General features: G+C 40.9%; 1 protein-coding gene across 2 annotated transcripts in view; it reads left to right on the top strand.

The window, feature by feature from the left end:
* The window catches only part of OR3A3 (olfactory receptor family 3 subfamily A member 3), a 31,021-nt gene extending 7,702 nt beyond the window's left edge, over positions 1-23,319 (top strand). Inside the window, exons 2-3 of one of the 2 annotated variants that reach the window (XM_065532504.1) lie at positions 12,131-12,303; positions 19,860-23,319. In XM_065532504.1, coding sequence (XP_065388576.1) covers positions 19,866-20,813 — 948 coding nt within the window. In that variant the 5' untranslated portion in view covers positions 12,131-12,303; positions 19,860-19,865 and the 3' untranslated portion in view covers positions 20,814-23,319. Of the gene's footprint in view, positions 1-12,130; positions 12,304-19,695; positions 19,717-19,859 lie in introns of those variants that run through there. The other variant, XM_065532505.1, reaches the window with a different exon arrangement.
* The last annotated feature ends 3,176 nt before the right edge of the window (positions 23,320-26,495 follow it).

The raw sequence follows: 26,495 nt of genomic DNA on the forward strand, positions 1-26,495 counted from the left end.
TTACCCTGGACCTCTCTAGAATAAATTTGCTCAGACTCCTGCAGCAGTGACTAATTACTGTACATGTCATCTGTCACTGTATTCAGTCACTGATTGCACCTGACTCTATTTAGGGATATCATGAGGATGGAGCTCATGAATGGATGCTTAATCACTGCCTGCTTAGGAAATGGATAATAGTCCTGTGTGGCTGCAGCCTACATTTTGGGATATGAAAAAGAATGGCCAAAAAGACTGTGAATGGCCTCAAATATCTTAGATGTACAACATTTACACAATAAGCTGACACAAAAAGACAATGGTCTTTTTTTTTTTTTTTTTTTTTTTTGATGAAGAAAGCAAGAACTTCATTTGATTGGAGATTTAGATTTTCTGGGTGTATATCTCAGGTGATAAAAAGTGCTATACTGTTACCTTCTATATTTATTTATTTATTTTATTTTTTATTATACTTTAAGTTCTAGGGTACATGTGCACAACGTGCAGGTTTGTTACATATGTATACATGTGCCATGTTGGTGTGCTGCACCCATTAACTCGTCGTTTACACTAGGTATATCTCCTAATGCTATCCCTCACCCCTCCCCCCACCCCATGACAGGCCCTGCTGTGTGATGTTTCCCCACCCTGTGTCCAAGTGTTCTCATTGTTCAATTCCCACCTATGAGTGAGAACATGCGATGTTTGGTTTTCTGTTCTTGTGATAGTTTGCTGAGAATGATGGTTTCCAGCTGCATCCATGTCTCTACAAAGGAAGTGAATTGTGGAAGACAGTGTGGCGATTCCTCAAGGATCTAGAACTAGAAATACCATTTGACCCAGCCATCCCATTACTGGGGATATACCCAAAGGATTATAAATCATGCTGCCATAAAGACATGCACATGTATGTTTATTGCGGCACTATTCACAATAGCAAAGACTTGGAACCAACCCAAATGTCCATCGTTGACAGACTGGATTAAGAAAACGTGGCACATATACACCATGGAATACTATGCAGACAATGGTCTTTAAGCAGAGTAACCTCTATGAAAGATACACGCTTTGTAAAGATATCCAGGTGGTAGTCTCTCAGTAAAACTCAACTTCCCATAAAAATACCCCAGGATCAGACTTCTGTGACGCAAACATAAGCAGATATATAGAAAGGAGACAAAAAGAAGAAAAAATGAGCTCTCTCAGGTCATGCTCAATTCTTCCTCAGGCCAAAATAGAAAAAGAAAACCAAATTCCCACCCGTTCAGTTACTTTTATCTCCTTATCTCTCTAGGAAAACTTGACAGCACTCATCACCACCATCGTGCTAACCGCTCGCCATCTATGTCAGATTACCTCCTAATGCCATGTTCTTCCCATCCCTACAATTGCTCACAAGACCACAGTGGACATTTGTATTTTTTTCTTCCACTATCCATTCTACGTTCCCCTTTCTTTTGGCCATTATCAGCTGGGTGACATTCTCTACACAGTGGTAACAGTGCGAGCTTTCATCCCTAGGAAATCTGCATCCCATAAACCAAGTTGTTATAGCTTTTATTAACCTTTATTGATGGGCATGGTAATACTAAGTGGCAACCAAATAATTCTCCAGGATTTTAGACATGGCTCTCTCTTCTCCACTTGTGTAGAACAACTAAGTTTTCCCCTGGTAATCAATATCAATCACACTAGGCAGAATGACAACCCTACTCTTTGTATATTGGCTTACATGAGTACTGAAAAATGACTGGGTGGTAGGCTTAACCTCCAATTCAGCGAAGCCATTGTTACATCCCTTGGTAGAAGAACGCATCCCTTGAGATCTATAGGAGACACTTAAACGATGCACTATTTTAGGTTCTCTTAGCCTCGTCTGGTATTTCAGCCACAGCTGAAGGAACCAGTTCTGCGATGGCTTCAGCTAGCTTTAGTGGATGCAACTGAAGCACCTCACCTCCTTGCTGCTGCATATCCTCCTTGCCTCGTTCTCTGGGACTTGTACGACCCCACAGATGTCATGGTGAATCTTTAGCACTCACACAAATATGAAGGCCTGTGATCCACTTTGAACTCGTTGTAGAGTGTTAGATGTAAATCGAGGTTCCATTTTTATTCCTTTTGTATATGGAAACCCAATTTTTCCAGCACCGTTTGTTGAAGACTCATCTTCACTGAATTGCCTCCGTACCTTTGTCAAAAATCAGTGAATGATACATGAGTAGATCTATTTCTGAACTCCTTATGGTATTATATACCCTCAATACTGATCTATATTTCTATCCTTTGTCTAATACTACACTTTCCTCATTATTATAACTTAATAGTTAATTTGGAAACGAGACAATGTTAGTCTTTCTACATTGTTCTCCTCTTTCAAAATTGATTTTGGGTGTATTTGTCTTTACACATAAATTTTATAATCAGATTGTCAAATCATGCACAAAATTTTCTGTTAGAATTTTTATTAGAATTTTGTTAACGCTCCAGATCAGTTGCTGAAGAGTCAACATCTTAAGAGTGTTAAGTCTTCCAATCTGTAAAAATATTGTATCTACCCATTTCTTTTTATTTAAGTTCTGGGGTACGTGTACAGGATATGCAAGTTTGTTACATAGGTAAATGTGTGCCATGGTGGTTTGCTGCACATATCAACCCATCACCTAGGTATTAAGCCCAGCATGCATTAGCTATTTTTCCTGATGCTCTGCCTCCCTTCATCCCACCCCCAATAGGCCCCAATGTATGTTGTTCCCCTGCCTGTGTCCACATGTTTTCATTGTTCAGCTACCACTTACAAGTTAGAACATGCAGTGTTTGGTTTTCTGTTCCTGCGTTAGTTTGCTGAGGATAATGGCTTCCAGCTCCATCCATGTGCCTGCAAATGACATGATCTCATTTCTTTGTATGGCTGCATAGTATTCCATGGTGTATATGTACCACATTTTCTTTATTCAGTCTATAATTGATGAGCATTTGGGTTGATTCCATGTCTTTGCTGTTGTGAATAGTGATGCAATGAACATACTCACATTTGTGTATCTTTATAATAGAATGATTTATATTCCTTTGGGTATATACCCAGTAATGGGATTGCTGGGTCAAATGGTATTTCTGTTTTTAGGTCTTTGAGGAATTGCCACACTGTCTTCCACAATGGTTGAACTAATTTCATCCCCACCAACAGCGTAAAAGCATTCCTTTCACTCTGCAGCCTCACCAGTATCTGTTGTTTCATGACTTTTTAATAACTGCCATTCTGACTGGCATGAGATGGTATCTCATTGTGGTTTAATTTGCTTTCTCTAATGATCAGCGATGTTGAACTTTTTTTCGTATGTTTGTTGACCACATGTATGTCTTCTTTTGAGAAGTGTCTGTTCATGTCCTTTGCCCACTTTTTAATGGGGTTTTTTTCTTGTAAATTTGTTTAAGTTCCTTGTAGACTCTAGATATTAGACTTTTGTCAGAAGGAGAGATTGCAAAAGTTTTCTCCCATTCTATAGGTTGTCTGTTTGCTCTGATGATAGTTTCTTTTGCTGTGCAAAAGCTTTTTAGTTTAATTAGATCCCATTTGCCATTTTTTGCTTTTGTTGCAATTACTTTTGACATTTTCATTATGAAATCTTTGCCTGTGCCCATGTCCTAGATTTTCTTCCAGGGTTTTTATAGTTTTGGGTTTAAGCCATCTTGAGTTAGTTTTTGTATAAGATGTAAGGGATCCAGTTTCAATTTTCTGAATATGGCTGGCCAGTTCTCCCAACACCATTTATTAAATAAGGAATCCTTTCCCCATTGCTTGTTTTTGCCAAAACTTTAGAAAGTCAGATGGTTGTAGGTGTGCAGTCTTATTTCTGAGTTCTCCATTCTGCTCTATCAGTCTGTGTGTCTGTTTTTGTACCAGTACCATGCTGTTTTGGTTGTTGCAGGCTTGTAGTATAGTTTGAGGTTGGGTATCTACCCATTTCTTAAGTTTTTGATTTCCATAACCAGTGTTGCAGTTTTCATGTCATAGATCTTACACATATTTTGTAAGAGTTATACTTATTTAATAATATGGTGCTACGTAAAGAGTACTTTTTTCAACTTCTATGTGTTCATTGTTATTTGATATAAATATAATTTTAATATATTAATATCATGTATATATTTATATACAGAATTAAAACTTAATATGTTGACCTTATACCCTATGGATTTACTAAACTTGATTACTAGTTCCAGAATCCTTTTTTAGATAATTTTGGGGATTCTGTATAAACATGAATAGAGATGGTTTAATTTCTTACTTTCCAATATGTATACATTTTAGTTCTTTTTATTGCCCTTTCTCACTGCCTAGTACAAGGTTTAAAAAGAGTAGTGAGTTCATTTTTGTATTTGGTATAAGGAAGGAGTCCAGTTTCAGTCTTCTGCATATGGCTCTCTAGTTATCCCAGCACAATTTATTGAATAGGGAATCCTTTCCCCATTGCTTGTTTTTGTCAGGTTTCTATCTATCAAAGATCAGATAGTTGTAGGTGTGTGGTCTTATTTCTGGGTTCTTTATTCTGTTCCATTGGTCTATGTGTCTGTTTTTGTACCAGTGCCATGCTGTTTTGGTTACTATAGCCCTGTAGTATAGTTTGAATATAGTTTGAAGTCAGGTAGCGTGATGTCTTCAGCTTTGTTCTTTTTGATTAGGATTGCCTTGGCTATTCAGGCTGTTTTTTGGCTCTGTATGAATTTTAAAATAGTTTTCTCTAATTCTATGAAGAATTTCAATGGTAGTTTAATAGGAATAACACTGAATCTATACATTGCTTTGGGCAGTAAGGGCATTTTAATGATATTGATTCTTCCTATCCATTAGCATGGAATGTTTTTCCATTTGAGTTGTCTCTGATTTCTTTGAGGAGTGTATTGTAGTTATCCTTGTAGAGGTCTTTCACCTAGCTAGTTAGCTGTATTCCTAGATATATTGTTATTTTTGTGGCAATTGTGAATGGGCATGCATTCCTGATTTGGTTCTCAGTTTGACTGTTGTTGGTGTATAGGAATGCTAGTGATTTTTGCACATTAATTTTGTATCCTGAGACTTTACTGAAGTTGTTTTTCAGATTAAGATGCTTGTGGGCCAAGACTATGGAGTTTTCCAGATACAGGATCGTGTCATCTGAAAACAGGAATGATTTAACTTCCTCTATTCTTATTCGAATGCCCTTTACTTCTTTCTCTTGCCTAATTGCCCTGTACAGAACTTCCAATACTATGTTGAATAGGAGTGGTGAGAGACAGCATCCTGGTCTTGTGCCAGTCTTCAAAGGGAATGCTTCCAGCTTTTGCCTGTTCAGTACGATGTTGGCTGTGGGTTTGTGATAGATGGCTCTTATTATTTTCAGGTATGTTCCTTCAATACCTAGTTTATTGAGAGTTTTTAACATGAAGGGATGTTAAATTTTTTCAAAAGTATTTTCTGCATCTATTGAGTTAATCATGTAGTTTTTGTCTTTAGTTCTGTTTATGTGATTAATTACATTTATTGATTTATGTTTGTTGAGCCAACTCTGCATCCCAGGGATGAAGCATACTTGATCATGGTGGATAAGCTTTTTGATGTGCTGCCAGATTCAGTTTGCCAGAATTTTGTCGAGGATTTTTGCATCAATGTTCATCAAGTATACTGGCCTGAAATTTTCTTTTTCTGTTGTATCTCTGCCAAGTTTTGGTATGGGATGATGTTAGCCTCATAAAACAAGTTAGAAAGGAGTCCCTCATCCTCAATTTTTTGGAACAGTGTCAGTAGGAATGATACCAGTTCTTCTTTGTACCTCTGGTAGAATTCAGCTATGAATCCATCAGGTCCAAGTCCTTTTTTTTTGTTTTTTGTTTGCTTGTTTGTTTGTTTGTGTGTTTGTGTGTTTGTTTTTTGGTTGGTAGGCTATTTATTACTGACTCAATTTCAGAGCTCGTTATTGGTCTGTTGAGGGCATCAATTTCTTCCTGTTGGTCTTGGACAGTTTGTCCAGGAATCTATCAATCTCTTCTAAGTTTTCTAGTTTGTTTGCACAGACGTATTTGAAGAAATTTCTGATGGTTATTTTTATTTCTGTGGGGTCAGTGGTAATATTCCCTTTATCATTTCTAATTGTGTTTATTTGGATCTTCTCTATTTTCTTCCTTATTAGGCCAGCTAGTGGCCTATCTTATTCATTTTTTAAAAAATCAACTCCTGTTTTTATTGATCTTTTGAATGGTTTTTTTGTTTCAATTTCCTTCAGTTCAATTCGGATTTTGGTAATTTCTTGTCTTCTCCCAGTTTGGGGGTTGATTCGTTCTTGCTTCTCCAATTCTTTCATTTGTGATGGTAGGTTGTTAATTTGAGATCTTTCTAACTTTTAGATGTGGGCATGTAGTGCTATGAATTTTCCTCTTAGCACTGTCTTAGCTGTGTCCCAGAGATTCTAGTATGCTTTATCTTTTTTTTTTTGAGACTGAATCTTGCTCTATCGCCCACCCTGGAGTGCAGTGGCACGATCTCGGCTCACTGCAATCTCTGCCTCCTGGGTTCAAGTGATTCTCCTGCCTCAGCCTCCTGAGTAACTGGGAATACAGGTGCGCACCACCATGCCTGGCAACTTTTTTGAATTTTTAGTAGAGATGGGGTTTCATGTTGGCCAAGCTGGTCTCGAACTCCTGACCTCTAGTGATTCACCCACCTCAGCCTCCCAAAGTGCTAGGATTTCAGGCATGAGTCACCGCACTTGGCCTGTTGTATTTTTGTTCTCATTAGTTTCAAACAACTTCTTGATTTCATTATTTATTCAAAAGTCATTCAGAAGCATGTTGTTTAATTTCCATGGAGTCACATGGTTTTGAGTGATTTTCTTAGTCTTCTATTTTTATTGCTCTGTGGTCTGAGAGTATGTTTGGTATTATTTTGGTTCTACTGCATTTACTAGAGATTGTTGTATGTCCAATTATGTGGTCAATTTTAGAGTACGTGCCACATGGCAATGAGAAGAATGTATATTCTGTTCTTTTGGGGTGGAGAGTTCTGCAGAGATCTATTAGATCCATTTGGTCCAATGTTGAGTTCAGATTCTGAATATCTGTGTTAATTTTCTGCCTCAATGATCTCCCTAATACTGTCAGTGGGGTATTGAAGTGTCCCACTATTATTATGTGGGAGTCTCTGCCTCTTTGCACGTCTTCAAGAACTTGCTTTATGAATCTGGATGCTTCCGTGTTGGTGAATGTATATTTAGTATAGTTAGGTCTTCTTGTTGAATTGAACCCTTTCACATTATGTAATGCCCTTCTTTGTCTTTTTTTGATCTTTGTTGGTTTGAAATCTGTTTTGTCTGAAATTAGGATTGCAAGAAAGGTTTTTTTGTTTTGTTTTGTTTTTGAGACGGAGTCTCACTCTGTTGCCCAGGCTGGAGTGCAGTGGCCGGATCTCAGCTCACTGCAAGCTCCGCCTCCCGGGTTCACACCATTCTCCTGCCTCAGCCTCCCGAGTAGCTGGGACTACAGGCGCCCGCCACCACGCCTGGCTAGTTTTTTGTATTTTTTAGTAGAGACGCGGTTTCACCGTGTTAGCCAGAATGGTCTCGATCTCCTGACCTCGTGATCCTCCTCTCTAGGCCTCCCAGAGTGCTGGGATTACAGGCTTGAGCCACCGCGCCCAGCCAAGAAATGTATTCTTTAACGGTTCTGGAAGCCAAAAGACTGGCAATGCTATCTTGAAAGTGTCGGGAGGGCCGGTTCTTTCCAGAGGTTCCAGAGGAGAATCTGTTGCTTGTCTCCTCTAACATCTAGTAGCTGCTGTCATCCTGTGGCTTGTGACTACATAACTCCTATCTCCACTTCCTTTATCACGTTGCCCTCTCCTGTTGCCAAATATCCCTCTGACTTTCTCTTATAAGGGCATTTATTATTCCATTTAGGCCCCACCCAACTAACATAGGATAATATCCCCATCTCAAGATATCAAACTTGGCTGGGTGCAGTGGCTCATGCCTGTAACCCCAGCACTTTGGGAAGCCAAGGCAGGCGGATCGTTAGGTCAGGAGTTCAAGACCGGCCTGGCCAAGATGGTGAAACCCCGTCTCTACTAAAAATACAAAAATTAGCTGGGTATGGTGGCACGTGCCTGTAATCTCAGCTACTCGGGAGGCTGAGGCAGAGAATTTGCTTGAACCCGGGAGGCGGAGCTTGCAGTGAGCTGAGATCCGGCCACTGCACTCCAGCCTGGGCGACAGAGCGAGACTCCGTCTCAAAAATAAATAAATAAATAAAAAATAAATAAATAAATAAACTTTAAAGTCTCCTTTATCATATAAAGTGGATTCCAGGGTATAGGTTGGATCTCTTTGAGGGCCATTTTTCTGCCTACCATATTCAGGCAGGGGAATTTTTTGCAGTGAGTACATTATTTTCTCTTGATCCATAGTGAAGATTTCCTTTCTCAGACTGTGCTAAGACCTGATCCTAACTATTTTGGAGGCACTGGGAGACGTGGAAGTTCTGGAGGAGGACAAGAATCACCTTGTGAGAACTCTTCCTCCTATAGGGTGTTTGTATGGTCTTCAGGCAAAAGGAGGTTGCTTGTTTCTAGCAAGGGGAAGGGATACTTCTGCCCCGGCGAGTGAATTCAGGGGAGTCTGAGGATTGAAAATTCTCATATTCATCCACTCAAACAAGACTCAAGGTCTCACTCCTTCCCTGCCAGGGTCTGTAATTTAGCATAGGAGACCTACCTAAGCTACATGTGCTGCCTCCTTAGTAGCTCTCGCACCCTTACAGTTAAGTCCCAGGCCTGATGTTCAACACCGTGTGTCTATGGTTGTAGAAGATTAATGTCTCATTAAATGTTGCCATGGAAGTTTTCCGGCTTTTACAAAATAAACCCTAAGTTGATAGTTGACTAACCTGGGCCTATCATTCCATTTCTTCCAGGCTTCCAAGGAAGTTAACAAAAGCTATCCCTATTCTTAAAACTCCAGGCGAGACACAGTGGCTCACACCTGCAATCTCAGCATTTTGGGAGGCCAAGGCTGGAGGATTGCTTGAGCCCAGGAGTTTAAGACTAGTCTGAGCAACATATCAAAAGCCCATCTCTACAAAAAATAAAAATTAATAAACATACGTGTGCATGTGTCTTTATAGCAGCATGATTTATAATCCTTGGGGCATATACCCAGTAATGGGATGGCTGGGTCAAATGGTATTTCTAGTTCTAGATCCCTGAGGAATCGCCACACTGTCTTCCACAATGGTTGAACTAGTTTACAGTCCCACCAACAGTGTAAAAGTGTTCCTATTTCTCCACATCCTCTCCAGCACCTGTTGTTTCCTGACTTTTTAACGATTGCCATTCTAACCGGTGTGAGATGGTATCTCATTGTGGTTTTGATTTGCATTTCTCTGATGTTTATTGCAGCACTATTCACAATAGCAAAGACTTGGAACCAACCCAAATGCCCATCAATGACAGACTGGATTAAGAAAATGTGGCACATATACACCATGGAATACTATGCAGCCATAAAAAAGGATGAGTTCGTGTCCTTTGTAAGGACATGGATGCAGCTGGAAACCATCATTCTCAGCAAACTATCGCAAGAACAGAAAACCAAACACCACATGTTCTCACTCATAGGTGGGAACTGAACAATGAGAACACTTCGACACAAGAAGGGAACATCACACATCGGGGCCTGTTGTGGGGTTGGGGGAGGGGGGAGGGATAGCATTAGGAAACATGCCTAATGTAAATGACAAGTTAATGAGTGCAGCACACCAACATGGCACATGTATACATATGTAACAAACCTGCACGTTATGCACATGTACCCTAGAACGTAAAGTATAATTTAAAAAAAAAAAATAGAAAAAAATAAATAAAATAAAAATTAAAAATGAAATTAAAAAAAAATTTTTTTAACCAGGTGTGGTAGCATGCACCAGTTCTTCAGAAGGCTTAGGTAGGAGGAGCGCTTGAGCCTGCAAGTGAGCTATGATTGCACCACTGCTCTTCAGCCTGGATAATAGAGTGAGACTCTATCTCAAAAAAAAAAAAAAAAATCCTAATTCTAATAACTACCATGGTTCTTATAACATTACCATGCTAAAGCTTTCACATGACACAGTGTTTCTCCATCTACCTGCACCTCATCCCAAACTACCACATGTGAGTCTTGGTAATTGTGATGCTATCACATGCTAGGGCTTATTACAAACCCCACTTACTCCAACCGTGGTGAACGCTCCAGTTCCAGAATCCCTCCCAAAACCAATTGTCTTAGTTGGGTTCCCACCAAAGCAGAGCCTGAGACAAGATGTGTGTGTGTATGGTTTAAGCGGGAAGTCATCTCAGGGAGCAAGAGGGAAGTTATTTATTTAGGAGCCAGTCTCCAAGAGCAAGACTGATTTATGAAGAGGGTGAGGCAGAGAAAGAAAAATTGTCCCTTTACTCACAACACATTACCCAAGTCCCCACTATAAACACTGGAGACTGGATTGAGCCAGAGCAGGCAAAATGTTTCCCAGAATTGCGTGAAGATGGGGGCTGAGGGAACTTTTTTTTATCTTTTTTTTTTGAGACGGAATTTTGCTCTTGTTCCCCAGGCTGGAGTGCAGTGGTGTGATCTTGGCTCAACGCAACCTCCGCCTCCCAGGTTCAAGCGACTCTCCTGCCTCAGCCTCCCAAGTAGCTGGGATTACAGGCATGTGCCACCACACCCGGCTAATTTTGTATTTTTAGTAGAGACGGTGTTTCTCCATGTTGGTCAGGCTGGTCTCGAACTCCTGACCTTGTGATCCACTCACCTAGGCCTCCCAAAGTGCTGGGATTACAGGCATGAGCCACCACGCCTAGTTCCTGGGATATTTATCCACTGGCCGCATTCCCCATTATCAAGTTGCCCTGTGCATTTCTGAGCTCCACATGTGCTGAGACAGAGGAAGCTTCTCCATTGTTCGTGGCATCAGGGGATCCCAGGGAAGAGGCTACCCTGTCAGCTTGCAATGAAAGCCTGCAGGGAACTGTCCCCTCCAACCATGGCTGAAATCAGAAGACAAGTATCTTGTCTCCTTTGTTCTCCAGATGTGAAGCAGAACATCGGATCCATCTGCTACAATCTACTTTGTAGAAGTGTTGGGAAGACTGATAGACACTCCGGGCTTGTACAGTTCTTAGTAAATTACCATGTAAATAACAAACACTCACAAATGTTCTCAGTCTATATGTAGATGAATTGTTGAACTTCTATTAGCAGCTTAATGAATCCTAGTTCATATAATGTTCAGACAGTAGTGCTCTGTAGGGGAGAATATGCTCATTTTACAGATGAGGAAACTGAAGCTCAAAAACTGACTTTGCAGCTTGTGCAGAGTCAAACCACTAATAATCAGAAGAGCAGGTTTGTCTATTCTGCTTTTTCTACTGCACCAGCATTCCCCGGTGGGGGAAGAAAGATCCCTGTCTCTTAGGCGAGGGGATGTTGGCTGAGCGTGTGTTAGTGGGAAGGGGAGTCAGAGGAACACACGCCTACACCTTCCCACAGCCTCTGTTCATTAACCTGCGACCTTCACCAGGCCTGTCACTTACTCAGGGGCTGGCTTAGAAAATCACGTTGGTAGGCAGCCTCCCAGGGGTCCTTCTAGCATCCTAGGGCTCGTCTCCCACCACCTCCAGAATCATTATAGGATCCCCAGGACACAGTCCCAGTGGCCCCACTAACAAGGCCCCAAGAGAGAAAGCGCCACACGACTGAGGGCTCAACAGGAAGCCGGCTTTGAAGCAAGCTTTCCCCTCTTACCTCCCTTCTGAGGCCTGCTTTGGGCTTGTCACAGCTCACATGCCCTGGCTGACATCTGGGAAAGAAAATTTCTCCTTAGAAAACCCATCTAGAGGCCCCAGCTGCACCTCTCCCTTCCTGGGGGACTTTGAGGACATGGACAAGTCCTGCAGGCCTCAGTGACCCACCATTAGGCAGAGCGGACATCATCCGCCCTAACATCCTGCCCACAGGGCCGGGGCTGGAGGCAAAGCCTTCCTTGTGAGAGAGTCTGAACACCAGAAGGTGTGAGGCGGCGTCGCCATGAGTATGAAGGGCCTGAGGTGTCTCCTTTTCCATGTCGGTCTCCCCAGCCTTCTCTCTCCTAGGAGGGCCCGCTTCTGAGCGCCCCGGAGGACAGCGCTGTGGTGAAGACAGCCCCGGACAGAGAGCACAGCAGCCCGAGTCCTCTCATTTCTCAGACACAGCCCCTCACTCGCTCTCCGGGAGGATAACGCTTCTTTCCTGAGGGAACCTCAGTGGCTTCTGTGCCCGTTCCAGGGTGAGTATTCGCACGAGTCCTTCCTCTGCCCCTGCAGAATGGAGAAGGGGCTTCTGTTGCCATCAGCTTCATAAACCTGGTGCGATGGGTGCCCTGAAAGGGAAAGCCATTTCGGGGAGATCTGGGACGATAGCCCGGAGGTCCTGGGGTCTTTTGTGGTTTTTTCCCTCTCTCAGATGGAGCCTGTTAGCGTGAGTGTGGGGAGATGCTCAGACCAGTTCACTGCCCACACCCGCTGCTTCAGGCAGCCGGGAACCCTCGCTCCAGCGAAGGCCTTGAGCCTTGTCATGTTGGGCGCATGAGGGATGGGCTGGGGTTCCAGAGCAGGGGCTGTCACAGCTCGTAAGGGAGCCTCGAGGGTGGTCGTGCAGGAGGGCTCCCCAGTGGGCCTCGTGGGGACCCTGTCAGACCCTCGGGGTGTCTCAGGGTGACCTGAGGTCATCCCAGAATCCCCCCGGTTTTAAGCAATTGCATCTGCAGCTGTCTGAGGGTTGGCAACAGCTGTTTAGTGGTTCTTCTACCCCAACCATGACTGACTGGTCTGGAAGGTGTGGCCCCTCCTAAGGGCCGTATTGTTTTGGGAGGTTTAAGTAAAAAGAAGCAGGTGGATTGGTCCATGACCTGCTTGTCCCATTAACATAAAGGAGTCCCTGCCACAACCTTGCACCCTGCACTTAACCTGTACCTCCCCTAAAGCATACTAGGCCAGGAAAGTCTAGCCCAAATATTAACGTGTCCGGAAAGTCTTCCATGATAGCTCTAGCTTATACTGATGCTCTCTTTCTCTGAAATTATACGAACATTAGAACAATTGATCATTCATTTCACAAATATTAAAGTATTGTGATGGCTATTGCTATTGAAAAGACTGAATCAAACACGTTTTATCCTTGAATTACTTATAGAGATGTAAGAAAGATATGTTCCATAGAGCAGTGAGTGAACTAGAAGGTAAAGCATAGTAAGTTGCATGAAATAACATATGTGGGAGTTTAGGAGAGAAGCAGCAGGAGGGAGGAAAGACAGGGAAAGAGAGAAACTCAGAGAGAGACAGGCAGGAGTGAGAGATGAGATGGGAATGTTTCACGGAAAGGTTAGTTCAGCAGGCAGCATCTGGTGTCAAGTCTTGAACTATTTGGGCAGTGGACTTGGAGGAAAACTATCGCAGGCAGAAAAAACAGTATGAGCAAGCGGCTGGAAAACTGCAGGGTTGCAATCGAATGCTTGTGTTAAAATGGGGATAAATGGGGAATAGCTAACTGTTCTTCAATAGAACATATGTACACAGCTGTTACCTACCCACTGATTTGCCAATCTGCAAAGCATTTACAAATTCCTAATTTCATCAAGATAATCATACCAGAAGATGATTTATTCCCTCTCCCAAGTCATGTGATCTTAGAATTTTAAGGACCTGGCGGGGCGCCATGACTCACGCCTGTAATCCCAGCACTTTGGGAGGCCGAGGTGGGTGGATCATGAGGTCAGGAGTTCGAGACCAGCCTGGCTAACATGGTGAAACCCCGTCACTACTAAAAATACAAAAATTAGCCAGGCATGGTGGCGGGTGCCTGTAATCCCAGCTGCTCGGGAGGCTGAGGCAGGAGAATCACTTGAACCCTGGAGGCGGAGGTTGCAGTGAGCCGAGATCATCAAAATCATGCCACTGCACTCCAGCCTGGGTGACAGAGCAAGACTCCATCTCAAAAAAAAAAAAAAAAAGAAAGAAAGAAAGAAAAGAACTTTAAGGACCTCTTGCAGATCCTTGTATCCACATTCTCATTCATGTGGCATCCCCTCTGCAGCTTCCCCATGGCCTGAGCACACACAGTGGAGACCTCATTTGGAAGGCTGGTCATTGAGATAGCCTCACGCTGGAGACATGCCCTTGCTGTAGAGGCTCCAATGAGATGCATGTTATCCACATGAAACTGCAGGTCAGTCTGTAGTCACTGCCTTGACTGTAAGCCTAGGTGGAGGAATCTTTGTGGAAGTGGCTATGTGACCTGGAAGGGCTGGTGGCCTTTATGTTCTGTAAGGAGAAAAGCAATGAAAGGGGAAACAAGAAGCCATCATCATGCCTCCCAGGCTGCAAATCTGTCAGAGTTCTCTGTCCTGGCTAGACACTGGAAACAGCTGGGAAGCTTTAATGACGCACCCATACCCAGGTGCCAACAACTAAACCAATGAAAACGGAGTTCTTGATGAAAGGCCTTGGCATCAGTATTTTCTTCCTAAAGCATCCCAGGTGATTCCAGTAATCTTGGGGACTGAGAATCTAATGTAACAGAAAGTCAGGAAATGTGGTTGGGAATACTGACCAGCAAACCTTTGCAAGATATCTTAAATTTCCGTAACTTTTCTTGGCATCAACTTTTAAAATATTGACTCTTCTCCCTTCAGGATTATCGGTAATTATAACATAAGCAAAGACTGTGTCTTAATTTGAGGGAGTGACAAGAAAGAGCTAATAATTGGAAGTATCTGTCCAGGTACATTCTGAAACAGCAGTGATCCGGTGGGTGCTTTAAAAAAAATCCAGCTGCCTGTCTTACCTTCAGAGATTCTGATTTAATTGACCTGGGGGTATCGTCTGGGCATAAGGATTTTTTAAAGCTCCACATATTTCTACTGTGCAGCCAAGGGGAGAGTCACTGCAGTGCACTTTCACAGAGCATCAGCCTGACCTCAAGTGATCTTCTTCTGACCTCAAGTGATCCACCTTCCTCAGCCTCCCAAAGTGCTGGGATTACAGACGTGAGCCACTGCACCCAGCCCTACTTAGTTTTATTTTAACATGTTAGGTAAATAGCTAACTATTCCTATGTTATTATAAGATTTCAAAAACCATAATGAATGTTTAATATAATCAAATGCCTTTTTAGCATCTATGGAAAGGATCACATAATCTCTCTTTACATCATCTATTAATATCATAAAACATATTAATACCTTTCCTAATTTTGAACTAACCTGGCATTCCTGACCAAATCCCAAATACTTATGGTTAATTATTTTGGTTACATTACTGAAATAAATTTGTTAATCTTTTATGATTTTACATTTCTTTTCTTTAATATAAAATTAAAGAAAAAATTTTTCTTTTTCTTTTGAACTAGTTACACACACTTCGCAAAAAAAAAAAAAAACAAAAAAAACAAAAAAAAAAAAACTTGGACGCTTTCTTCTTTTATATTCTTGAATAGTTTGATTGTCATTACAAACTTCCCTGTGGCATTTTATAGAGAGGTTGCTTTTTATTAGTGGCAGTTGGAAGCTAGCTCTTCCTCTACTCTTTCTATAGTAGTCTATTTAGATTTTCTAACTGTTCTAGAATTATTTTAATAAATCATAACTTCATAGAAAACTTATAACTTGGAGTTCAGAAAAATAGAATTTTATAATTTTTATTGAAATATAATAGTTGTACACTTTTAGGGAGTACACTGTGATGTGTGTATGTATATATAAAGCAATGTGTAAGGATCAAATCAGGGTAATTGGGATATCTATCACCTCAAACATTTATCTTTGTGTTGGGAACATTCCAATTCTTCTGGCTATTATGGAATATACAATAAATTATCGTTAACTACAGTCTCTATACTCTGCTATCAAATTCTAGAACTTGTTCCTTTTATTTAACTGTATTTTTGTACCCATTAACCAATTTCTCTTTATCACTCTTTCCCCTCACCCTTCCCAGCCTCCAATCACCACCATTCTATTCTCTACCAGAAGTTTTCAATTTTCTATTGGGCTATGTTTATTTTCTTCCTGTCAATTATTATTTTGCATGCTTATACTTTTTTGCTTTTACTCATGATTAGATCACTTAGTTAAGGTTTGTCAATTTCATTTTACCACAAATAACCTGTTCTCAATTTGTATTCATTCTTTTTTCTATTTTCTAATTTAGTACTATGTAATTCCTTTAGATTTTCTTAAATTTCTTTTGTTTTCTTATTCTAAATTCATGAGTAGGTTAAGCCTTTTCATTTCAATTTTTTGCTGATTAACATGAACATATCTTTTGACTTACAGTTGTAAGACTACTGAGGAAGTCAGCATACCTACACCATCTCTACATGTTCTTTCTTCTCTTCTTAACTTTATTAGATGTGTCATTTCTACAATGTCATTGTTCATACATTTATATTTTATTCTGAAACCACAATCCCCATATATGTCTTACAGTAAAAAATATTCAGTGCTTATTAGCAGTTCTTTTGTTTTCTTTTTCCTTCCTCTTCTCTTTATTGGTTGAAGTTTATCCTCTAGAAATTTATTCTGTTGGGCTCATAGACAAACTATTCTTGAGTTTTTGAGTGTCCAAAAACTTTAGGCTGTTGCTTGTATATTTGAGTTATAGTTTGTCTCAATAGAAAATTCTCTGGTTACATTTTCCTTCTGTAAAGATTTTATAGGACGTTTTCTATTCTTTTCTAGTCTTGAATACTTCTGTAGAGAAATTTGAGATAAGCGTCTTCTCGTTCCATTGTGACTTGATTTCTGCCAATATACCCAAAGGATTCATTATTTTCAAATTACAATAACCTTACTAGGACTATCTCAGAATGGGACCTGTTTCTGTCTCCTGGCAAATGTTGTGACTTTTCAGTCGCTAGAAGCCAGTCTTTGGTTATTTCTGGAAAGTTTTATTTTGTCTAACTGTTTGTTCCTCTGTGCTCATTTTTTGCCTAAGTTCTGTTATCTCACATTTCATCTCCATCTGGTATCTTGAAACTCTTCCCTGAAGTCTTGTATCTCTGTCTTGTGTTCTTGTTACACAGAGGTGGATGGTTTTTAACATGTTTTCAGTTCACATTTGTTTTTTGTCTTTCAGTTATTCAGCAGCTCTATGCCACCATTTTTCTTCTGAGTGTTTGTAATCTAGCATTTGTTTGTCCTGGTTTCTCTCCTCTCCCCTCCCCATTTTTTCTTGAGTATCTTTAACCAAATCTTGTGCTGGTTCCCTTTTGAAGTCTAAATGAATTGAAAGGTGTCTGAGCCAGTGTTTCATGAGAGTTTTTTGTTGGGGACAGGTGCATGTCTTGATTCACGGTTGATTTTGAGTACCTTTTGCCTTGACTTCTCTAATGTCAATGCTGACACACAGCTTTTACAGTTTTCTTGCTTTTACAGTCTCACTTAAACACTACACAATCAGCTTGCCTGGGTGGCTTCTCATTCAGTCCTGCCTCCTCTGCTTTTCAGATCCAAACTGAGACCAAAGAAGACCATGCTACCAGCCATTTCCACTTTTATAAACAAGGGATTTTTAAGAATATTTTGGTGACCATCCCCCAAAGCAGTCACATCAACCATACTACTACAGCACTCTGATTTCTGAGATCTGATTTTCTTAACCACTCCTGGCCCTGAATTTCACTGCCCCAGTTCAGGCAATCATCATACTTCCCTTTCTGTTAGAGTTATCAGACTCCAACCTCTTCCCATCTTCTGATTTCAGATACAAGGGTATGACATTGCTCTTAAGGAAACTCTAGCCCTACTTGTCTCTGGTCAATAAAGACACTGCTATTTTTTTGATCCAGAGTTTGACATAATTCAATATGGCTTTCCAAGTACGTGCCTTCTTCATTTGAAGACATACCCTTAGAGTCATTGGTCAATCTACCACGACTGAAGGAAGGACAAGTAGAAGACCAGTGTCTGTGCAGTGTAGAACCCTGACTGCACCTGGCAGGAACCAACCCACAGGCTATGATTACAACTTTGGTTTCAGAGGGGAGTAGCAGACAATGTACATAGAAAAAATAATTTTAAATTGTTAGTCAAAGTCCAGTGTACGGATTTAAGTAACAATAATAACATTAGCAATTTATTGAATGAGGAGTGTTGAATTGACACTTCATAGTGTGGTCCCTCTCTGTGAAGAAACGTGCTCGGCTGATCTTTCCGACATTCAGAATCATGGATATCTTCTCTCTGATTCTTTTTTTTTTTTTGAGACGGGGTCTTGCTCTGTCACCCAGGCTGGAGTGCAGTGGCCGGATCTCAGCTCACTGCAAGCTCCACCTCCTGGGTTCCCGCCATTCTCCTGCCTCAGCCTCCCGAGTAGCTGGGACTACAGGCACCCGCCACCTCACCTGGCTATTTTTTTGTATTTTTTAGTAGAGACGGGGTTTCACCATGTTAGCCATGGTGGTCTCGATCTCCTGACCTCGTGATCTGCCCATCTCAGCCTCCCAAAGTGCTGGGATTACAGGCTTAAGCCACCACGCCCAGCCTTTTCTCTCTGCTTCTTGCCAGACCTTCACTTGATCATAATTATTTCCAGAAGCCTTGAAAACTAGGCAACAGTTTCAATATCTTCTAGTTTCTCTGAAAATCTCATAAATTTTTCTATTTTGAAGTCTGCTTATCGGTCTCTGATTCTATGACATTGATTTTTTAGATTCCACATATAAGTAAAATTGTAAAGTATTTGTCTTTCTGTGTCTAGTTTATTTCACTTAGCATAATGTCATCCAGTTTGTATGAAAGGATATATTTTAACATTCTCACCACAAAAATGAGTTGGTGATGGGATGGCTATATTAATTACCTTGATTTAATTGTTTTACAAAGCATATACTGATCAATATCACACTGTACCCCATAAATATACACAATTATTATTCATCAATTAAAAATAAATTATTAAAATGTAATCTGCTTATTAGTTTGGGTTGATCCCTCAGAGAAAAATGGGAAAATTCTATCTTTTTTTCTTCTTTTTTTTTGGGGATGGAGTCTCACTCTGGCACCCAGGCTGGAGTGCAGTGGCGTGATCTCAGCTCACTGCAAGCTCTGCCTCCCAAGTTCACGCCATTCTCCTGCCTCAGCCTCCCAAGTAGCTGGGACTACAGGCGCCCGCCACCATGCCTGGCTAATTTTTTCGTATTTTTAGTAGAGACAGGGTTTCACTGTGTTAGCCAGGATGGTCTCGATTTCCTGACCTCGTGATCCACCCGCCTCGGCCTCCCAAAGTGCTGGGATTACAGGCATGAGCCACCGCGCCTGGCGAAAATTCTATCTCAATCTCACTATATTCAAAAAGGAAGTCTCTTGCCTTTAAAAAAAAAAAAAATTTATTGCGTATATTTAAGGTTCACCACATGAAGTTATGAGATACATGCAGACAGTAAAATGATTAGTATAGTGAAACAAATTCACGTATCCATCATCTCACACAGTTACCCATTTTCCCCTCTCTGGCAAAAGCAGCTATAATCTACTCATTTAGCAAAAATCTTGAATACAATACACTTTATTAACTACAATCCTCATGTTGTAAATTAGATCTTTTATCTTAGTTTATTTTCCCACGTATTCTGAGCTTTTCAGCTAGCAGAGGATGAGAGGGACAAGGTGATGGTGGCACTGGGCATCTCAACCACGAGCAAGGTGAAGGCATTGAGGTGATGGAGGAGGTCAGTGAGTGAGGGACGGCCTGGGGACTCGCCATGGGGCTTTGAACATAAATGGTTTAAAATGTTAATGTGAACTGAGTGAACTGATACCTCCCCTGCTGGGACACGTCCTTATAGGAACTCATGGAGCCAGAAGCTGGGACCAACAGGACCGCCGTTGCTGAGTTCATTCTACTGGGCCTGGTGCAAACAGAAGAGATGCAGTCTGTGGTCTTTGTGCTCCTCCTCTTTGCCTATCTGGTCACAACTGGGGGCAACCTCAGCATCCTGGCAGCTGTCTTGGTGGAGCCCAAACTCCACACCCCCATGTACTTCTTCCTGGGGAACCTATCAGTGCTGGATGTCGGATGTATCACTGTCACTGTTCCTGCAATGTTGGGTCGTCTCTTGTCCCACAAGTGCATAATTTCCTATGATGCCTGCCTCTCCCAGCTCTTCTTCTTCCACCTTCTGGCTGGGATGGACTGCTTCCTGCTGACCGCCATGGCCTATGACCGATTCCTGGCCATCTGCCGGCCCCTCACCTACAGCACCTGCATGAGTCAGACAGTCCAGGGGATGTTGGTGGCTGTGTCCTGGACTTGTGCCTTCACCAACGCACTGACCCACACTATTGCCTTAACTACCCTCAACTTCTGTGGCCCCAGTGTGATCAATCACTTCTACTGTGACCTTCCACAGCTCTTCCAGCTCTCCTGCTCCAGCACCCAACTCAATGAGCTGCTGCTCTTTGTAGCAGCAGCCTTCATGGCTGTGGTGCCCTTGGTCCTCATCAGCGTGTCCTATGCCCATGTGGTAGCTGCTGTGCTGCAAATCCACTCAGCTGAGGGCAGAAAGAAGGCCTTCTCCACATGTGGCTCCCACCTCACTGTGGTGGGCATCTTCTATGGGACAGGTGTCTTCAGCTACATGAGGCTGGGTTCAGTGGAATCTTCAGACAAGGATAAGGGGGTTGGAGTTTTCATGACTGTGATCAACCCCATGCTGAACCCACTTATCTACAGCCTCAGAAATACTGATGTTCAGGGCGCTCTGTGTCAGCTACTTGTGGGCAAGCGATCACTGACCTGAGAGATGACCTCCTTTCCTGCCTTTTCTCAACTGAGGAAAATTTCCCAAGAGGACAGTAACCAACGAACCTTGCTTATAACCATTATTTCTATATCTTGATGCCTGAGGAGTGGTGTTATGTGTTTGGCCTACAAGGAAACCCTATATAATTCATTCATTTATTCATTCGACAAATATTTATTAAATTACTTCTATGATCCAATCTTCTAGGGCACTGGGGAGCAAAATGGACAAAAGTCTCTGCACTCAAGCAAATGACATGCTATAAAGGTAGGCTAAATAAATAAATAAGCATCATATATAATATACCACGTGGTGATACACTCTAGAAAAAAGCTAGTAAGACAGGAAGACATGAAGTTAGCTTCTGCCAACCAAGCCTCTTGGGCAAGTTGCTAACTTGTTTTGGGCTGTGCCCACTTTCTCAGTAGAGTTGAAACCTTGGCGCACTTTATGCCTGGGCAGCAATGTCCTACAGGAAAGGGCCACTTAACCCCAGCCTAAGTAACCAAGAATATCACTGCAAAGTTTCCTTCCAGAGGGATGTGAGACTCCCTCCAGATCAGAGTATGGAAAGGTATTTTGAACCATGGGCCCAGTGCCAGGAATCATTTCATTCTGCTGTTCACCTTTCACCTCCCATAAAATCAGTTCCCTCTCTTTAGTACCACACGAGAATCCCATAGGATGATCAGGCAACAGGTGGGGTCTAGAGAAGGAAAGAGCTACTAAATAAAAACTATGTTCATACTTACGTGATATACCTTAAGATCAAAAAAGGAATGTTCTATTTCCATCCCCTGTGGTATCTTTCTCTTATCTGATAAGTCATCTTCCTGACACATATGATACTTTTTGAAAGAGTAAGCATTTATGTTCCAATCAGGCCCTTGGAATTTTGTTGTAGACTACCCAATACAACATTCTCCTCCGAAGTCTTACTTTTCTATCCCAAACCTTCTAGCCTGAAAATACACATCCACAAATGCAGTCCCTGGGAGTGATACCTCTTTCTAACTTTATATTCTTAACACATCAATACCACTGTAACCCAGAGCATTTCCTCATCTTGATGTCTATCCAGGCTTCAGCCCACGAATCCCTGATTCTCTCCAGCCTTCCTGGGAAGACTGTTTACCATGTCCTAGCAACTCTACTGTCCTTTTGCTGTGTCATCCCTAAAACTGTACATGGGTGCACCTGAACCTTGGCTTCTCTGTTATTTCCTCTTGGGGCTGACTGGAAGGATGGGCTGAGATAAGGATGTGAAGAAAATATAGGAGAGTGGGAGGTAGGAAAGGATTGGAGCGGAGCAATGAAGATGAAATGAGTATATTGAGAGGGATGGGACAGGATGATGAGCAAAAGTGGTGAGAAGGAAGGATGAAAGTAATGAAGGAGATGGTGCAATGAGAGAATGGGAAGAGAGAAGTATATCTCTTTCCCGATGCTCTTGGTTGTCAAGACACTTTAAGGTTAAAGAACTTGAGCTTCCCTTAAGGGTAAAGTTCTTGTGAATGAAAATCAGGGACACAGGTTGTAATCACATCATTCCTACTCATCCACTGCTCTGTGATCTTAGAAAGTTCCTTACTATCGTTTGGCTTGTGTCCACCTGTACGGTAAAGGACTGGGACAAGGCTTTCTATCCACAGTTCTTCATATTTAATGATCTCTGATCATAATAGTCTGAATGAACTTTTCCCTGGGTCTGAACACATCACAAAACATTTTGAGAGCATTACCACCACCATTTCCACCCCTCCATCTACCCCGTGAGCATCTCACATTTGTCTACGACCCCCAAAGATCCCAGGTCCTGGCATTCTGAACACTCATCCTTTCCTGCGTTCCACCTGTCCTTAAACACTAAGGGTTTCCTGAACAAGTGAGAAAAGTGTATTTCCCTTGGGAATTTCTCTCATTGTGCTCTTGAATGTAAATATACTTATTTTTAAATGTTTCAGAAATATTATACCTGACAGTAGAAACATTCAGACAGTATTATACTGTCAAGTGGGAAATAAACCTCACCAAAAACCTCATCAGAGTTAACTCCTCTTAAGAATTTAGTGAGCGGGCGTGGTGGCTCATGCCTGTAATCCCAGCACTTTGGGAGGCCGAGGCGGGCACATCACATGAGGTCAGGAGTTCGAGACCAGCCTGACCAACATGGTGAAACCCCATCTCTACTAAAAATACAAAAATTAGCCGGGCGTGGTGGCGGGCACCTGTAATCCCAGCTACTTGGGAGGCCGAGGCAGGAGGATCGCTTGAACCTGGGAGGCGGAGGTTGCAGTGAGCTGAGATGGCACCAATGCACTCCAGCCTGGGAGACAAGAGCGAAACTCCATCTCAAAAAATAAAATAAAATAAAATAAAATAAAAATAAAGAAAGAAAAAAAAGAATTTGGTGTTTATTCCCCCAAAGATTTCCTGTATATATGATATGCCTATTTCACATCAATAGAAACATACTGTTCTGTGGTCTGCTTTATGTTTTTCCTAAATGTTATACAGTATAATCTTTTACATGACAAATACTAAAATTTTGCTTTATCTCTTTTAATGATGACACAGTCTATCATTAAACATATAAACTATAATTTATTTAATCAAAACTCCACTGATATAACTTGGGTTGTTTCTAATTGTTTTGCAATAACAAATAATATTGTGATGAAGATCCTTACAGGGGTATTTTTCAAAATTTATGTAATTATTTTCCCAGGATTAATTCCCATGAATAACTTTATCAGATTAAAGGAAATGCAAACAAGTATAAATTTTAAGTACACATGCACAAACATATACACATCTTAATTTCTAAAACTTTTGGACCAATTTATAGATTTGCCACGTTATGATAGTGTTTGTTCACCCACATCCCTCCCATCAACGGTTGTTATTAAAATTTTTTTCTCGATTTTTATAACCTGAAGGTTGAGGAATTGCAGTATTTTAATTTTAATTTTTAATTTCTTTTTTCATTACTTTTACTTTTATTTATTTAAGTAGGTGCCATTTATTGAGTACTTACAAGGTGCTAGTAAGTGCTCTATCCACATTACATAAGAGAATTCATTTAATCCTTAAAGTCATCCCTATTTTACAGACAAATTGAGGGATAAAAATGAATCCATATTCTCATTTTATATCAGCCAAATATCTCAATAATTGCTCATCAGAGCTGATTAACAAATGATAACCAATATATTCAATATTTGGTATTTCATTTACCTTACAAGGCATTCTTTTTTTTTTTTAACTTTTATTTTAAGTTCAGGAGTACATGTGCAGGTTTGTTATGTAGGTAAATTTGTATCATGGGGGTTTGTTGTACAGATTACTTCGTTACTCAGGTATTAAGCCTAGTACCCATTAGTTATTTTTCCTGATCCTCCCCCTCCTCCCAGCCTTCACCCTCTGACAGGCTCCAGTGTGCATTGTTCCCCTCTAGTGTGGTGTCCATGTGTTCTCATCATTTAGCTCCCACTTATAAGTGAGAACATGCAGTATTTGGTTTTCTGTTCCTGAGTTAGTTTGCTAAGGATAATGGCCTCCAAGCTCCATCCATGTACCTGCAGAGGGCATGATCTCATTCTTTTTATGGCTGCATAGTATTCCATGGTGTATATGTACCATATTTTCTTTATCCATTCTACCATTGTTGAGCATTTAGATTCATAGCATGTCTTTGCTTTTGTGAATAGTGTTGCAGTGAACATAAGGGTGCATGTGTCTTTATGATAGAACTATTTATGTTACATTGGGTATATACCTTGTAATGGGACTGCTAAGTTGAATATTTCTGTTTTTAGGCCTTTAAGGAATTGCCATGCTGTCTTCCACAATGGTTGAACTAATTTATGCTCCCACCAAGAGGGTATAAGCAAGCATTCCTTTTACTCCACAACCTCACCAGCATCTGTTATTTTTTGACTTTTTAATGATAGCCATTCTGACTGGAGTGAGAGTATCTCATTGTGGTTTTGATTTGCATTTCTCTATTGATCAGCGATATAAGCTTTTCTTCATATGCCTGTTGGCTGCACGTATGTCTTTTTTTTGCAAAGTGTCCATTTGTGTTCTTTGCCCACTTTTTAATAGGGTTGTTTGTTTTTTACTTGTAAATCTACTTAAGTTCCTTATGGATTCTGGATATTAGATCTTTGTCAGATGTATAGTTTCCAAAAAGTTCTCCCATTTTGTAGGTTCTCTCTTCATTACATTGATAGTTCCTTTTGCTGTGCAGAAGCTCTTTAGTTTAATTAGATCCCATTTGTCCATTTTTGCTTTCATTGCAATTGCTTTTGGCATCTTCATTATGAAATATTTTCCCATTCCTATGTCCAGAATGGTTTTGTCTAGGTTGTCTTCCAGGGTTTTTATGGTCTCAGGTTTTATATTTAAGTCTTTAATTCATCTTGAGTTGATTTTTGCGTATGGCATAAGGAATGGGTCCAGTTTCAATCTTCTGCATATGGCCAGCCAGTTATCCCAGCACCATTTATTGAATAGGAAAGCCTTTCCCCATTGCTTGTTTTTGTCAGCTCTGTAGAAGATCAGATAGTTTTAGGTGTGCAGCCTTATTTCTGAGTTCTCTATTCTGTTCCATTGATCTATGTTTCTGTTCTTGATCCAGTACCATGCTGTTTTGGTTAGTATAGCCCTGTAATTTAGTTTGAAATCAGGTAGCATGATGCCTCCAGCTTTGTTCTTTTTGTTAGGATTAGACCTTTTGACTATTGGGGCTCTTGTTTGGTTCCATATGAATTATAAAATAGTTTTTCTAGTTCTGTGAAGAATGTCATTGGTAGCTTAATAGGAATAGCATTGAGTCTACAAATTGCTTTGAGCAGTATGGCCATTATAACGATATTTATTCTTCCTACTTATAAGCATGGAATGTTTTTTCCATTTGTTTGTGTCATCTCTGATTTCTTTGAGCAGTGTTTTATAGTTATCCTTATAGAGATCTTTCACCTCCCTGGTTAGCTCTATTCCTAGATATTTCTCTGTGTGTGGCAATTATAAATGGGATTGCATTCCTGATTTTGCTTTCAGCTTGACTATTGTTGGTGTATCGAAGTGCTAATGATTTTGGCACATTGATTTCATATCCTGAGACTTTGCTGAAGTTGTTTATCAACTGAAGAAGCTTTTGGGCTGACACTATGAGGTTTTCTAGATATAGAATCATGTCATCTGCAAAAAGGGATAGTTTGACTTCCTTTCTTCTTATTTGGATGCATTTTATTTCTTTCTGTTGCCTGATTGCTCTGGCTGGTACTTCCAATACTATGTTGAATAGGTGTGGTGAGAGATGGCATCCTTGTCTTGTGTCAGTTTTCAAGAGAAATGCTTTCAGCTTTTGACTATTCAGTATGATGTTGGCTGTGGGTCTGTCATAGATGGCTCTTATTATTTTGAGGTATATTCCTTCAATACCTAGTTTATTGAGAGTTTTTAACATGAAGGAATGTTGAATTTTATCCAAAGCTTTTTCTGCATCTATTGAGATAATCATGCGGTTTTTTTCTTCAGTTCTGTTTATGAGATGAATCACATTTATGGATTTGAGTATGCCGAACCAACCTTGCATTCCAGGGATAAAGTCTACTTGATCATACTGGATAAGCTTTTTGATGTGCTTCTGGATTTGATTTGCCAGTGTTTTGT

The sequence above is a fragment of the Macaca fascicularis genome, chromosome 16 (genome assembly GCF_037993035.2).
Source record: "Macaca fascicularis isolate 582-1 chromosome 16, T2T-MFA8v1.1".
Classification (NCBI taxonomy): Eukaryota; Metazoa; Chordata; class Mammalia; order Primates; family Cercopithecidae; genus Macaca; species Macaca fascicularis.